Source organism: Cyprinus carpio, chromosome A11 (assembly GCF_018340385.1).
Source record: "Cyprinus carpio isolate SPL01 chromosome A11, ASM1834038v1, whole genome shotgun sequence".
In the NCBI taxonomy this organism is placed as follows: Eukaryota; Metazoa; Chordata; class Actinopteri; order Cypriniformes; family Cyprinidae; genus Cyprinus; species Cyprinus carpio.
In genome coordinates, this window is record NC_056582.1 from 3,550,648 (window position 1) to 3,566,851 (window position 16,204).

General features: G+C 37.2%; 1 protein-coding gene across 3 annotated transcripts; it reads right to left on the reverse strand.

Moving 5' to 3' along the window:
• Positions 1 to 9,527: 9,527 nt before the first annotated feature.
• On the reverse strand, positions 9,528 to 15,050 carry LOC109048647 (protein canopy homolog 2-like). Of its 3 annotated transcripts, none has more exons than XM_019066297.2 (6): positions 14,674 to 15,050; positions 11,943 to 12,042; positions 11,605 to 11,720; positions 11,308 to 11,505; positions 11,037 to 11,133; positions 9,528 to 10,787 (listed from the first exon to the last, which is right to left on the reverse strand). In XM_019066297.2, the coding sequence occupies exons 2-6, from the start codon at positions 12,034 to 12,036 to the stop codon at positions 10,744 to 10,746; spliced, it is 549 nt and encodes a 182-aa protein (XP_018921842.2). In that variant the 5' UTR covers positions 12,037 to 12,042; positions 14,674 to 15,050; the 3' UTR covers positions 9,528 to 10,743. The 3 variants fall into 3 exon arrangements, with proteins under 3 accessions (XP_018921842.2, XP_042621866.1, XP_042621867.1); XM_042765932.1 differs by lacking the exon at positions 14,674 to 15,050 and adding an exon at positions 12,251 to 12,409; XM_042765933.1 differs by lacking the exon at positions 14,674 to 15,050 and adding an exon at positions 12,148 to 12,236.
• Between the last annotated feature and the right edge of the window lie 1,154 nt (positions 15,051 to 16,204).

Here is a 16,204-nt window from a genome sequence, read left to right on the forward strand (position 1 = left end):
TGGCACTCACACCAATCGCCATGAAGTGCTTCAAGCGGCTAGTGATGACTCACATCAAGACCCTCACCCCACCCACACTGAACCTTTTACAGTTTGCTTACAAACACAACTGCAAATGCCATATCATGTGCCCTTTCAGACACAAAGACAGAGTCAGAATGCTGTTCAATGACTTCTGCTCAGCATTCAACACCATTATACCACAGACACTCACCCGTAAACTCTTCTTGGATCCTGGACTGACTAACAGATATTAGTCTGGTGTTCTCATTTTGAACTGGCCTGTGTTCTCAGCCCTTTCATGACTGTGTTGGCCAGTATCAGAACAACCACATTATCAAGTTTGCTGAGGACAGCAGTGGTGGGCCTTATTACACACAACAGAGTACAGAGAGGAGGTGAGAAACTTTGAGCTATAATGCAAAGACAACAACAACAACAACAAATGTTTACTCTTGTCAGTGGCTGGTATTAAGTTGGGAAGGTGTTTTTTTTTTCCTTTGGTATATTTAGTGCAAAACGCTAATGATGGAGTAATGGAAATATTCAAAATTCATCATGGCATTCAAGGTGCAGAAAGTAATTTATTTTTTGTTAAATACTATTTTTGGCAAAACACTGATTTAGACATCTATCATAAAGTTTCATTATGTTTGTATAAATGCAGCCATCACTATGTACTATGCTGTTTACTCTGGTTATGTATAATATTTATTTTGTTTGGATCGGATTGTTTTTGTATTTTGTTTGGATTGGACTGTTTTATTTTTGTAGCTTCAGCACTATCTGAAATAGTCATTTATTGCAAAAGTAATTAATATAATCTAATATAATCACTTAAAAGCCCTAAACTGAGTGATAAATTTGTTGTAATGTTTAATATGAAAATAAATGTCATTTGGTTATATTAGATATGTTATCTTACAGCTGTATTGTAACTGCGGCATCTTGCGCGCTTTATACACACAATCATGCATATAAATCAATAATTTTAAAAGATGCGAATGCATTGTATGATCATGCTATAACATTGAAATGTCATTTACTGTCCATGAGGTCAATTATGTCTTTTTTCGGCTCTTTTCAACATCATGAGCAGGCAGTCAGTTTGACCATTGGCAGGTGAGCATAAATGAATGGGTTAAATAAAGTTAGTTTCTTGTACCAATTCATAGTTTGGCCCTCCCACAGCTCTGCAATGATTGAAGTCTAGTTGAGCAATTATACAGTACATCATTCCCAAGAATACATAAGAGCCTTGGTAAGACTATAGCACAAATGTATAATATTATTATGCTATATTAGTGAAGTGCATTTACCAACTGAACCTTTGAACCAAATTTTTCATCACAGTTTCACAAATTCTTTGTTCCTTTACACACCTGAAGCATGTAGTGGTGTCCATCTGTGGATGTGCTCCCTGATGGCATACGAGGCCCCTTGAAGCAGCAGCAGCTCCACACAGGGGTCCGTGACCTCTCAGAGCAGACATATACAGAGCTGTATGACCCCCGGGATCCTGTATGTCTACATTAACCAGTGTTTCGGACAGCACCTGAAGAGCTTCTCTCTGACCATTATACGCCTGATAGAAACAATTGTCTAGGTAGGGTTGGATAAAATTAATATCTTGCTATCAATTCATGAGTAATTTAAATTGAACTGGCTTTTCCACACAATTGTTTTTTGAATTGAAATGATAGAGATAAGAATTGACTGGATTACTTCTACTGGCAATGGCTTCATTTTTTCTTTAACTTTCAAACAAGGCTCAAAGTTTGTTTTTATGAATTTCCCATTTCTAGTTAAAAAATACATTTGTAGCAGTTACATGAATTTCAATTCATTTTAATTCTACTTAATTTCACATTCAGTTTGAAATAATGACTGCATTAGAGAGAAAGACAGAGGAGATATGACTAGAGACTGACTACTCACAGCGAAGTGAAAAGGGCTCACAGGAACACAACTCTCCACATCTTCCACACATTTGAAAGACATTTCTATAAGCTAATAAAAAAATATTTATTGCCACGCCAGTTCACTCAAAGAGACTAACAAGATAACAGTATGGAGGGCACAACAGTTTCTCAAAAAGCATTTGGATGCTTACTTGACAATGTGTGCCAGTGCATTAGATAACAAAATACCAGAGAAGGTGGCATCAGCAAACAAACGATGCAAGAGATTTTCTCAGAAATAACTTGGCAAACCAAGCCAAGCTACTCAGCACAGTAACCACAGGTACAGTTCACCTTCACAATAATTATGGACATGTTCCACATTTCATACATTTTTGATAATAGCAGCGTATCTCAATTCTTTTTGTATTCAAAGAAACAATACTTGTTTACTTGTAACATTTTAACACTATGCGCCAGATTTACTAACAGTGCAAATCCTCCTTTGGCATTAAAAAAAACACTGTCAGCATTTACGAAAGAAAGCAGTGAAAGAAATAGTGATAAAAAGGCTTGTACACTGTCACTGTCTTGGTAAATTGCATTGGTCATTATGGAAATAATCACGTTGCGTCTGTGTCTGTTGTCAATAGATCACCTGTAAAATTTTCCACTTCCATCTGTGCTTTTATGGGATTGCAATCTCATGCTAATCTATTTCCATCGGTCCAATTGTTTTTTTTTTGTAAAATTGTATGCTTGCACTATATTTATTTAAAATAAAAGCCACTTTATTTAAAGAAATGAAAAGGAAATGGAATGGAAATTCATATCAACTTTCTACTTTCAAATCTTCTTACATTCAAAATGTCATATCTGATGTATCCCTGGACTTCACCAATCAGTGCATTATCATAAACCCCACACCTTTGTTAAAAGCAACTGCTTCTATTCCTCTCTAAAAAAAAACCAAGTCCCTGCTCTAATTTTTTTTCTTTTTAATAATAAATAAATAAATAATACAATAAATGGAATTTACATTTGATTTAAAGACAGTTTGTGCCATGTTTTAGTAACATGTTGTTACTGTATACAGCTGGTATTAGAAAAAAAAAGCCACCCACCTCCCTTTAAGAAAATAAATCGGATGCTGAATTTCATATGCTGTACACAAGAAGGTTGGAAAATAGTCTTACTTTAAAATCTACCTATTTCTTATTTTTTGTTTCTGATTTTGGTCCGTCTTTAACTTGGTCCAAAGCCAGTGAACTGCACTAGCTGTGTTTAGTTCATCATTGAGGGGAGATACAAACAAAGTGGACACAAACTCTAAAGTGTCTGTTCTGCTGCAGTGGTCTGTGTGTTTGAATGCTTTTGTAAAGACACACCTGGCCACATCCGCACCGTTATTCAAGAGTATACTGATGAGCAACTCATGACCATGTTTAGCAGCAGAGTGAAGAAGAGTATTACCATATTTATTAACACACTCCACCTTTGCACCTACAAGAGAAAAGAAAAACAGAAAGTTATTTCAAAATTGCTAATGCTTTTAACCTTATAACACAACCTTTGTCAAACAAACTACAGACCAGTAACCATGTGACATCATCCTTACCAGAAAGCATGATGGCGGCTTTTCAGTTGCTTTTCAGCAACACAAACCTGAAGACTTCATGAAATCAGTAAAAGAGCCAGAGAGGTGCCGCCCCAGAATTTCATTGGCTACTGGCTGTTTGATGCTGATTGATATCTCATTTTACCTCTTGTTGGAAGAAGCGTTTATTCTGACATGCAGCAATGGCACGTCAAAATAAACATAAAGGTTGGATATTAATATGAACATGAATATTATTATTATTATTACCCACTCATATTGTTTAAAAAACATTATATTTGTACCAAATTATTAATGCACATAATGACTTCACCATAGACATTTTTCCATAACACGTTTGTCTTTCTGTGGATTAAATAAAGTCTGTGCTTCATATAGAGATGTACTGTATAATAATATAAAAACTTTTTGTCCTATTTAGTGCCCAAACTCTGGAACAACCTACCTAGCGTTGTTCAGGAGGCAGACACACTCTCACACCCGATGTACTCACTTCATCGTAAAAGGAATGGCATCTATGCTAATATTAGTCTCTTTCATTCTTATTCCGAGATCACCGTAGCCTCCAGATCCAGTCTGTATCCAGATCAGATGGTGGATCAACACTTAGAGACGACCTCTACAGCCCTGAATGTCAGCGGAGACCATGTCAACTAGATCAGTCCCCGAGACAGATCCCCTGCAAAGACTTCATCACCTCGACGACCATCTGCACAAGACCACGGGAACCAGGCGAGTCCTCTGCACAATCTGACCTGTGTTGCAGCCTGGAATTAAACCACATCATGCTGGTTTCGTCTGGCCAGAGGAGAACATGGCCCTCCGACTGAGCCTAGCTTCTACCAAGGTTTTTTTCTCTATTTATATCACCAGTGGAGTTTTAGTTCTTTGTCACTGTCGCCTTTGAATTGCTTAATTGGGGACACAATTTTCTGGCAACACTGTTGACTTGATTGCACAGACATTATTGGAAGAGAACTGAACTGAACTTGATGATGACATCACTGAATCATCAATGAACTGACTTTAACTGATAAACTGACTGTTTTCTATTGTCCTCTTGCATTATCAGCACACATTTTTCGTGTTTAACACTGTAAAGCTGCTTTGACACAATCTGTATTGTATAAAGCGCTGTATAAATTAAGGTGACTTGACTTGAATTGACTGTTTTCACAGCAAAATTCATTTACACCACTTTTTGGCCAGTATAGTGATTAGTTGCCGTGTTTTGGACTGCTTGAGGATGCAATGCATCTGGTGCAACATGGTATGCATCATAAGGTTTAGTTTTCCTGAACAACTTTTATGAAAGCCAAGTCTTTGTGTAAATTAACATTAGGCCTTTTGATCCATTAACACACTGTTAATCAGATAGGAGAGTTCCTAACGTAAATTATGCTTACAAATGTGCTAGTAATATACACATGTACAGTGCAGTCACAGTGTCGTAGGTGACAGTATAGGAATGTTTAGTTAATGTGAGTAAACATGTAACTAACCCTTTACAACTAAAAGACCTTATAGTTACAAGGCCTTAAACAGCATTGCTCTGCAGTCAAATAAAGTCATTTCTAATCGTACAGAGCTTTTTACAGTGTACTTTGTTTCAAAGCCGCTCTACAGGAAAATACTGCTGTAAAATCTCGTCTAACTAGTATTAAGCTCTTGACATTTGTGTTTTTGAGCTTGGCTTTACCATTTTGAAGGAGTATCTGGGAACGGGTGAAGTGTCCGTGAATGGCAGCCATATACAAAGGACTCTTCCCATCTTTATTCTGAAATCAAAACACATTAACATTTGCCCCATTATTGACCAGCAGCTCCAGACACAAGGCTCCGTCAGCGGAGGCAGCAGACAGGTGCAGCAGCGTGCAGCCACGCATGTTTGAGTGGTTAACACTGGCACCACAGTTAACCAGCTCACTAGCTACAGCCTTTTGCCCAGTGTAACAAACCATGTGGAGAACACTGTTACCAGAGCCATCTGCTTCATCAATCTAACAGACAAAACAAAAATCACAATGGGTTCTATCTGTCGCTGGTGCACAGTTCATGCACATTACTCTAAAGAAAAAAAATCAGTCTGATGTTGTGGGAATTAAGAACAAACTTTTTTGTAGCTTACTATGGAAAAAATGGGCTCTAAAAATGCGGTTATTGTTTCTAGAAACAATCAGATAACACACTAGTGAAATGAAATATATTCCAATCAGATGTCAATATGATATACATGCAAACTGAATACTTAATTCACTTTTACAATTACTTTTTTTAATGAAGAAGTCTCTTATACTCACCAAGGCTATATGCATTTGATCAAATGCAGTAAAAAGAGTTGTATTGTGAAATATTATTACCTTTTAAAATTTATTGAATAATTAAATAATGATATTAATAATACGTTTATTTTGCAAAGACACATTCAATTAACCAGAAGTGACATTAACAGTATAATGTTACAAAATATATAATTAAATGCTATTCATTGAACTTCCTATTCTTCAAAGAATCCCGGAAAAAAATATTAAGCAACAAAAACAGTTTTTAACACTTGTAATAATAAGAGAAAAAATAATTAACACAGAACATAAAAAAACTAAAAATAACTTAACATCATAAAATCAGAACAAATTAATAAAGAAATATAACCATAACACAACAAAATACAATTTTGTAATTCTTGATTTTGAAAATAGAAAATGATTTTTTTATAATTAATTGAGCACCAATAATAACTGCTAATGAATGATTTCTGAAGGATTGTGTGAGTAATGGCTGCTGAAAATTCAGCTTTACAGTAATACATAAAAATAAAACTACATTTTAAAGCATAAAAATAATTTAGATTAATCTTATTATCAATTTATTTCATTATTGTAATAATATTTCAGAATAACTCTTTTGTGTGTGTGTGTGTGTGTGTGTGTGTGTGTGTGTGTGTGTGTGTGTGTGTGTGTGTGTGTGTGTGTGTGTGCGCGTGGCGTGTGTGTGTGTGTGTGTGTGTGTGTGTGTGTGTGTGTGTGTGTGTGTGTGTGTGTGTGTGTGTGATTGACAGAGCTGGGTAGTAATGGATTACATGTAATATTGCACTAGAAGCTATTGTGGCTCTTGTTGGGCAATTAAATATATTTTGTGGAATATATTTTTTCTTTGTATATGTCAAAATAGTACAAGATTAAACTAATTCAATATATGTGATATCAAATAAGGGTTAGCACAAATGTAATCTAAATGTAATCCAAAAGTAATCAGATTATGTTACCAAAAATGTGTAATCTAAGAGATTATATTACTGACTACAAATTTTGTCATGTAATCTGTAATCAGTAACTGATTACAATTCATAAGTAATCTACCCAGCTCTGGTGATTGAATAAATGCAGCCTTGGCGTGCATTAGGAACCTTTCAAAACATGTACTGGTACTGTAAATTCTGAAATAAACCACAACTTGATGATTGTCTTGAGTCGTATGTGTTTTAATACATAAGGACACACACTACACTAACACTCATGCCTATGATGTCTGCTATGAGCAAATCTATGAGCAAAGCTATGTTTTTACAACGTTAATAATGCACAGTAACTAGTGAGCGATTCACTAGTGCATCTGCGCTGTAATATGAACCAACCTGCCGGTTTACAGCGCCACCTACTGGAAGAGAGAAGCTCCACGGCAGGAGGCTCGTGCAGAGTTCTGTTAACAGAGATTGTGTTCCCCTGAGCTTGTCTAAGGATAAAAAGATACTTTTGTAAACTTTCACTACCTACACGTCGAACTCTTAGTCGTATGACTAGCACTTTTTCATGTCAAAGAGGGTTCGCCAGTTTTTCTTTTGTTGGGGTGATTATATAGCCTGAAAATGATGGACTCCATTCTTGCTGACCAATGACTGAACCTAATGGATTTCTAAACAAGGATAAATCAGACAGAGCTGAGTAGTAATTGATTACATGTAATCTGGATTACATAATCAGATTCCAAAAATTAAGTACTTGTAATTAAATTAAATTACATTTTAAAAATACTCATAATTAGACTACAGTTACAGATTATTGAGATAGTAGCAATAAATTGTTGCTTTCTAAAATAGCATTTTGCTTATACACTCAGAAAGTCTTCAGTTCTGTGGATATTCACAAAGACCAGTCATTAGATGGCTACACAGCATTGACCATAGAGCCATCACTGCATCTTGACACCACATCTACTGCAATCGTTTTGGATGGTACAGTTATATTGGATGACCTGTAAAATCATCCCCAACCTATACGTGTCATTGTGGCATGATTGAGCATTTTTCAGTGTAATTGTTCATGATTTACCATTATTGATTTAGAAAATGGTAAATCACTACTGAAGGATGTATTTCTAATTGGAAAAGTTGCTGTTTGCTTGATGCATGAAAACCAGTGAGGTTCATTCTTGTGTGTTACTCAGCTGCTTATCCACGTCAAGCAAGTATGTTAAACTGCTGTTTATGCTGGCTGATGTTGTGTTTATCATTTAAACTGATCGTGTCTCTTCATAAGACTTTGATTATACTGCTTGTTTTATATGGATTTATTTTATGATCTCTTTATAAAAGTTTTGAAGCTTTCAATGGAATGGAATTTTTCAGGTTTGATCAAAATCTTCATTTGTGTTCCTAAGATGAACAAGAGTCTGAGTTTGGAACGTGAGGTTGAGTAAATGAGAGAATTTTCACTTCTGGGTGAAGTATCCCTTTAAGTGGTTTAGTGTCTTTTTTTAAAGAGAACTTTTTAAAGAGAATTAGGAAACTTGCTATCTACTAAGAAGAGTTTTGTAATTTCTCCATTTCCATATTTGAACAGTGAAAATTGCAAATCCTCACTGCTTTTTGTGTGGACAAGCTAATCTAGATTTACAAGATGTCAGAAAGGGACATTAATTTTTTTTTCTTCAGTTTTGTATTATTATTTATTTATTTACATAATGCAGTATGTGCAGTTTTTCTTACAGTGTTAAATTGTTGATTTGATAGCATGCCTTAAAAGTAATGACTTGAATTAACATTGTTTTATTAAACATATAAATGTCCTATTTGCTGCCAACAATCTGTTTTCTGTATTAACAACTTAAAGTTACAAACACCCAAAATAACTGTTAACATACAAATACACATTTGAGTTCTGTGTGCTTGGCTTAACTTAAATCTTTAAGCTGGCTGAACTTGTCAAATTGAGTTACAAACACTCAAGTTTTTTGGTAACATACAAATACACAAGTTACCTACTGTATACAAAGCTGTAATAGGTTTTATCAGCTCAAAAAGGCAATCAGTTTCCACTGGTTTTCTAAGTAAATTCAACTTACTACTTTATACTTTTTGTTTGTTTGTTATTGTTTTTTTAAAATCCAATACCAAGTTTTGTCTGCTATCAAAAAGCAGTTTACACTGAATTTTGTCTGCTTTCCAAAACTATTCATGTCAACCGTTCTATCAGTCCATAAGGCAGGGAACAGCAGAAAGCAGGAGATGAAGTTATGATAAATGAGCAGTTTATTGAATAATCTCAGCTGCATCTTTACTGATGCTCAATTTTGTCTAACGAGTACAAATTCAACAAGCCTCTTTCTTAACCAAAACAAAACAAATCATATAAAATGAATTAAAAAACGTAAATTAAATAAGTTAATAAATAGAGAAAATAACCAAGTTATAACATAAAAGAGACAAAAAAAGGTTCAATGGGCTCTGCAAGTAAACTAAAATAATGTATTTAACATCCTTGTGTAATGATGGCACTGCTCAGTGTTTTAACATTTTAGTCTGAAAAGGCAGGACAATGTAAATGCATAAGTGAAAGATTCTGCACATTCACCAAAAAACTGAGCCAAAAATAAAGTATTTCCAATGCAAAAAAAAAAATAATAATAATAATTAAAAAACACATTTTACAAGATCTATCAAAATATTCACATGTAACAGATTTAATGATAGCATTTTGACACTCATCCATAAATGACTACAAAAGACATTGTAAAAGATATCCACAGACATTTAAAAACATTTAATTAAAATAGCAATTACAGATGTACGTCTCTTTAGGTCAGACTCATTCTGCATTGTACATCTTAATGCTTGGTTTCATCACTTAACAATTAGCAAAACTGACATGTAATGATAAAAACTTAGCACTCCCAAAATTTTAGGAAAATATGAAATATGTAGATTTTTACCCATTGACAGTTAAGGCTCCATTGTATAAATTGGGAGTTTAAAAAAATAATTAATTTAAAAATTCACACGTGACCATGTAATGTCTAAAAGAAATGGCTTTCTTATTATTAGGGTATATTACGATAATAAAACAAATACAAATATAACATGGTCCTGAACGGATACATAAATACAATGAATGTTGACAAATCTAGAAGCAACAACCAATGCAATCCTGTGTGGCAAGAAAACAAATGAACACAAATGTGGATTAACCGATATTCACTTCCGAACAAAACGGTGGTAACATAACTGATTAAGACTTAAGGACTAGTAATCTGATCAGAGTCGAGACCTGAAAAACATCAGCTCCGCTCCATGTGACGTCTCTGGAACGCTCTTCCTCTACATATCTGTCAACTGGACTCTCTTCATCAAGTCAAATCACATTTGTTTAGATCAGCATATCCTATATAAGTTTCTTCATATCCATATTGATTTTATGGCCTAATTGTTTTTATTAGTTTAACACCTTGTTTTTAATTCTTGATTGTACTATTGATAATTGTTTTTTTCTAAATCTGTTTTGTAAGGTGTCCTTGGGTTTTCTGAAAGGCGCCACCATATAAAATTTATTATTATTATTATTATCACTAGAACTAGGAACTCAAGAAGTGCTCTTATCTGTGCTTATAATAAATATACTGAACGTTATCTTCTAAACTAAGTGCATCCAAAGACATTTAAATATAAAAGTATGCCATTGGATTGACTCGTAAAGAGATCTAATTTTTAGCTGTAGAAAGTCAGCTTTAATTAATGACAATGAACAGTTTTGATGGTAACGCTATTAATACAGTTGAACATGTCAACAGGTAACCCACAGGGTCAAGAACATTACGTAATGTTTTGCCTAACATCACTTAAGTAGATCTCTGTATGTTCAGCGTCCTCAACAAGTAAGAGAATCAGTCTGTTTACTGCAGCAGAACAGGAGAAGGCCAATGATGAAGCTGTCATGATGTGCTTGGCTCATGTTATAACTCATCATGAGGTATCTTCAGGGCATGGTCACAAAGATCTGTGGAAGGAGTTAAAGAAAATGACATATGCAATGTAGTAAAAAAATGTATTGGTGATACAGTTCCAGATGCCCTTCTGAATATTTTACACAATATTGTACATATTGTTAAATATGCTTGAAAAGGTGTTTTTTTTTTTACAGGTAAATGCATGTAGCATGTGACTAAAAGAACTTCAGATAATCTAGAGATGCGTATCATGTGAGGTTCATAGGTTTGAAATCATATGTCCATATTTATAGCATTACCTGTCCTCTTACTGCAGAGCTTGTCTTTAACATTGTCTGTCTCGTGATCAAAGAATTCAATAAGTTCATCCTCATGCTGCTCAACAATTGTTTCACACTGTGAAAAAAACACATAGAGAAAGACTATTTCTAAAACTGATCAGGAAATTCAGACGTTTTTCAAACAGCATTTTGTGTACAATTATTGCATCGAATCAGCAGAAAATTGCATAATTGCAAATAAAATGTAAGGTTTGGCTTAAAAATAAAAGAAAAAGAAAAGAATTCTCACAGCAAACTTTAAACTAGAGCTGACTCTGGAGTCAAAGGCCACATCAGAGAGGTCCATGGCAGTGCCATCACGGGATGTATGTCTCACGTATGTCTTCCGATTGGTGGCAGGGTCAACCCGTTCACCGTAATCGTTCATCTTCTCACAAACCTCTTCCATCAGTTCAAGCAGATGACTCTCAGAGCGGGAAAAAGGAACCTGAGCACATTAAAACAAATACACGAAGATCTGTAAGTTGGTGTCAAACAAACTAACAAACAAAAAAAATCATGTAATTATGAAACTAAAATATGTCACCTCTCTTACTGACTGACTGCCATCAGGATTAATCCTAAATGAGCCGGTCTGGATCATTTTCTTGGGATCTATTTGTGATATGGCCCACTCCATTTCATCAACTAATGCCCTGCACGCTGGAAAATACATGTGCATGATGCAATTCGAAAGTACTTCTTAAATCACAAAACACAATCATTTATTAAAACAGTTTGAAGATGCATTTATGAAAGTGTATTACATTCCTAATGTTTCTTTGTCCTTCAAGACAACTAATCCACAACGGCTTTCTAGGTATAAAAATATGTACACGTATATATGCACAGTAAATTATAAAAGGTTTTAAAAAGTTGAAATACCTCCACATTTTATGTCTTGACCCTGTCTGGCTCCTTGGACTAACAATAGGTGCATCAATGCATAGACGATAACAACGTAAAAATGGTTTTCCATCCCCACCTACAAAACAAATAAAATGTCATGTAAATGCAGGTCATTGCTTACAATTATATTACGTTACATTGCAGCCTTCGATAGGCTCTGAATGGCCGGTTAACAAGTTACCTTTCACAAAACAATCGAGCAATAATATCATGCAATGTGTCAATGTGTTCATTAATCGAACTGCATCACATGCATATTTAAGGCACTACGTAAATATACAAACCTTTTTCTTTAAATGCACAGCACACACGCGTTCGTGAACTGATGACGTGCACACAGGGATAATTGTAGTTTAGGAGCTGACCTGAGATCGTACAACGCAATCCCTTTTTTTCTTCTTGAGTTGTATTGGCTGTCTTTGGTGCATTACCGCCACCAACCGAGCTGGAGCGAGGAGCAGCGACCCACTCGCGCCTCTACAAATAGTGGGACCCTTAATGGTAAAATATGACCAAAACATACTGTTTTCTAACCTTAGATTAAATATATCATAATTTTCCCCCCTCACATATATGTGTGCCACAATTATTGGCAGCCTTAAATTAATGCAGTGCCCCGATGTCAAGATAATAATGTTTTTTTTCCTATAATGTTTAACTAATGAGCCTGTAAACTCGTAGCAAGGGCTCTGACAACACTCTGACAGAATCTCTCCAGATCCCTTCAGATTCTGAGGACCATGCTTTGTGGGCTGTTGTGTTCGACTTCATGCAGCGCTGCGCAGACCGATCGGTGTATGACATTAAAGTACCGCGAGAGCCATAATAGAGCAGATAGGTGTGTTCGAGCAGTCCTATCGGCGAGAGTAGCCGCTTGCAGTCGGTGGCGTGATTGAAAGCGGGGACGTGAAGTCGGATACTTTCTGATCCCGGTAATGATGCTTTCGCGGTGTTTGCATACTCTTATCAGAGATGAAGTGAATATGCAATATTTGTGAAATGCACAGACTTTTCAGAAACGTTTTCATGAGCAACAGAATCAGCTGCAAAATTTTCTTGGTGAAAACTAGCTCTCTTGATGGGCGCTCTGGGGCTGGAGCCGACACTGGGGCGAGCTCAGGAGCTGGAGTGAGCTCTGGGCATACTTGAGGACCTGAGGACCTTCCTGGGTGGAAACTCAGGAGCCCCTCCCTGGGCTTAACTCAGAATTGGTAGCCATCCGTGGGCTGAACTGGGAATCAGGAGCCCACTAGCGGCGCCAGGATTTTTATTGTAGGTGGGCCTCCAGAAAACTGGATGGGCCAGTTAAAATAAGCCCCCCCCCCCAAAAAAAACGGGTTTCCCTTCATCTCCATCCCAGCGCTTTTCTGCGGCACTGAGGACAGCAACTTGTATCGCTGTCCTCAGCTCAGTGCTGAAGCGGACAAAGAAATACACCTTAATTGTTGCCAGTAAGCTAACTTCATTTATCTCTTTTGAACGTTCAATACACAAGACTAAAACAGAATTATATCTTTGGAGGTTCTGTTTCTCTCTCCATTTATTTACCCAACACGGCGGGCAGGGAACTGTCCAAAATTATTTAACTGTTTCTTATAAATTCAGAATGACAAAAGAACTGTATTGACATGAAATAACAGCAGCACTGAATCTGACACAGCTGCTAAACACAAACAGCAGGAAAACGATACAAAATTATTTCTCCTGTAGCTTATTTCTTCAGAATAATTAAATGCGGCCGAGCAGGATGGTAAGTCGCAACGTAAAATTGCAGGAGTTTCCTCCTGCTGTTCCTCGGAGCATTTCTTGCTGAATTGAAAATAAAATAAGCTGCTTTGTTTTGTTTTACGTTTCATATTAGCAAAACTGTCTGTGTCTGTCTTGAATGAATGACATCCGCCAACGTCATTTATTTCATTGGATCACTTGCTGGTGACGATGCAGAGTCCACACGTGGGCTAGAAGCCACTGATTGGCTGAGAAGCGTTCACTCAAAGCTTGGATTGGATGAACCGCTAGAATGAAAATCACTCACTACTCATAGGCCTGGGCCAAAATGGGTGGGCCCGGACTTAAAATGGGTGGGCCCTGGACCACCAATGGTAGCACCGTGGCTGCAGGAGCCCCTCCTGGGCTGAACTGGGAATCGGGAGCCCCTCCTGGGATGAACTGGGGAACATGAGCCCACCATGGGCTTTACTCGAGAACATGAGCCCACCGTGGGCTTAACTCGGGAACAGGGGCTAGGATGAGGGCGGAGAACAGTGTTTTTTTCCCTCATCCTCCTCTGGGTTGGGGTGAGTGGGGTGGCAGCAACCAGGGGGGCCTGCATTAGTGGCAGAGGCCGGCAATTTGGGGCCGAGGACTGGGATGGCTGGAGGTAGCGGAAGGGGAGCAGCCTTTAGTGCTGACCTGACAGACTGTAATGCGGGGTCATAAAATTTAGCCCCCACGGGGTGAGTTGGAGAGGCTCGGTGTGTTTCAGTGGGGTCTAGATGTGAACTAATTGTATCCTTTATTTCTTCGACCTTGAAATTAGAGCCATTTAAATAAAGGACTAGATTAAATCAACTCGATTAAGGGAAACTGATATGTCTGATAATCACAACGTATTGTGTTCTCATCCAGCCCCAACTGAAAGCAGGCACCGAGTGCAGCCTCTTGCCAACTCACCCACTAAGACAGCTCAAGAAATTCCTCCACATACCGTTCCAATGGCCGACCACCCTGCCGCAAACAGCACAGCCAATCCTCAGGCGCAGTCATCCTTCCTTTTTTAGGTCCGGTCTTCTATCACAAATCAAGGCACAGATGGATGGTAAACGGAGGAACAGGGTTTATTGAACAGTGTTGAATGGTGAGAAAAGGGAAGGTGATAGTAACTAGTCCAACTGGGTAAACTTGCAGATGAGTGGGTGACTGAATAGCTGGAGACTGATACTGGAATCCAGAGACAAGGAGGAGTACAATGGGGAAACACAGGAGGAACATCAGAGGTTCTGGAAATAGCATAGACACAGGTTGGCGACTAGAGAGTCTGTGTACTGTTCAGTGTGGTGAACTGTAGACCAGACACCAAAACACTAAAGTGAAGGTGGCTTTATGCTGAGAAGGATTAGTGAGTGCAGGTGATCAGTACTCCGGCGATTGGGATCGGGTGTGATTAGGAACAGGTGACGGTGATGATGGAGGTGGCTGTGTAGGTGATTCCCTGACAGTTATTAAGGCACACGTGATCCAAGCTGAGCATTAAGTGTTCTCCAATAGTAAGTAATACAGACACTCTCAATTCCCAATAGTAAGGACAATCTCTACTGTAACTACGCGACTGTGTTGGTGGCATCTGATTGTAGTTTTAGAGACTCCCAGGACCCAATTAATTCTCCAATGGTGATCATAGGAGGTTCTTTGGCAACTTGAAGCATGCTCCTCAAATTGCTGGTTGTTGATTCAACTAGTTGTTTTAATATTTTGCAAATTCAGACTTCTTAATTATTGGCAATAAACTGCCCATAGAGTGAGTGTGAATGTGTTCAATAAATCCAGTCGAAGAGACACATCTAACCTATTGTATAAATGATATATCCTGATATATCCTACTTTTTTATTTTGGAATGATGTCAATAGCAGTGGATACTTAATTTATTTTAGGTAACAGAATAGATAACAGAGTTGTGTGCACTTTATTAAAGGTATCTTGAATACAACAGTCACAAGCCATCTAACAGAAGTGTTGGTCTAACAGATATATGGTCTGGGGAGAAGCAGACAAGTTAGCAGGTCATGTGACATACATTATGCAACACAGCCAATATATAGGTACATTAGGTTTAGTGTTTGTGAGAATGCAGAACAGTCTTTTATTTTAAACTGTAATGTGGTAATAATATTTACAAAAACTTGCACTTATTTCATCAGTCCTCTCTTGGCATACACTAAATAGGTGCACTGTATCATCTTTGTTTCTGATACATTTCTACCACAGCACATACTCATTTCTAATCATTTTAAATAATTTTACACCTTGGTGGTTGACCATCAGTTACAATGATGTCACTTCTTGTGCAGTCTTCCTCTGTGGTGGGAGCATGTGTGACTGATAAGGCCTTTTCTGGGTGCGCACACTTTAGGACAGTATAAGGGCACGAGAAGGGCACTGTCAGCAGAGCAGTTTTAGATTTCTAACTGCATTGCTTGGCAGCCATGACAGTTACTCATCAACATTGTTCGAACTTTCT

What these genes read in the sequence shown, in the direction of transcription:
- LOC109048647 (XM_019066297.2), bottom strand. Translation starts at nt 12,036, where the DNA reads ATGGAAAACCATTTTTACGTTGTTATCGTCTATGCATTGATGCACCTA. An exon ending in GCTCTAGTTTAAAGTTTGCT is followed by an intron (nt 11,134 to 11,307) that starts GTGAGAATTCTT and finishes TTTTTTTCACAG; the next exon opens with TGTGAAACAATTGTTGAGCA. An exon ending in GCTCTGCAGTAAGAGGACAG is followed by an intron (nt 10,788 to 11,036) that starts GTAATGCTATAA and finishes CTCCTTCCACAG; the next exon opens with ATCTTTGTGACCATGCCCTG.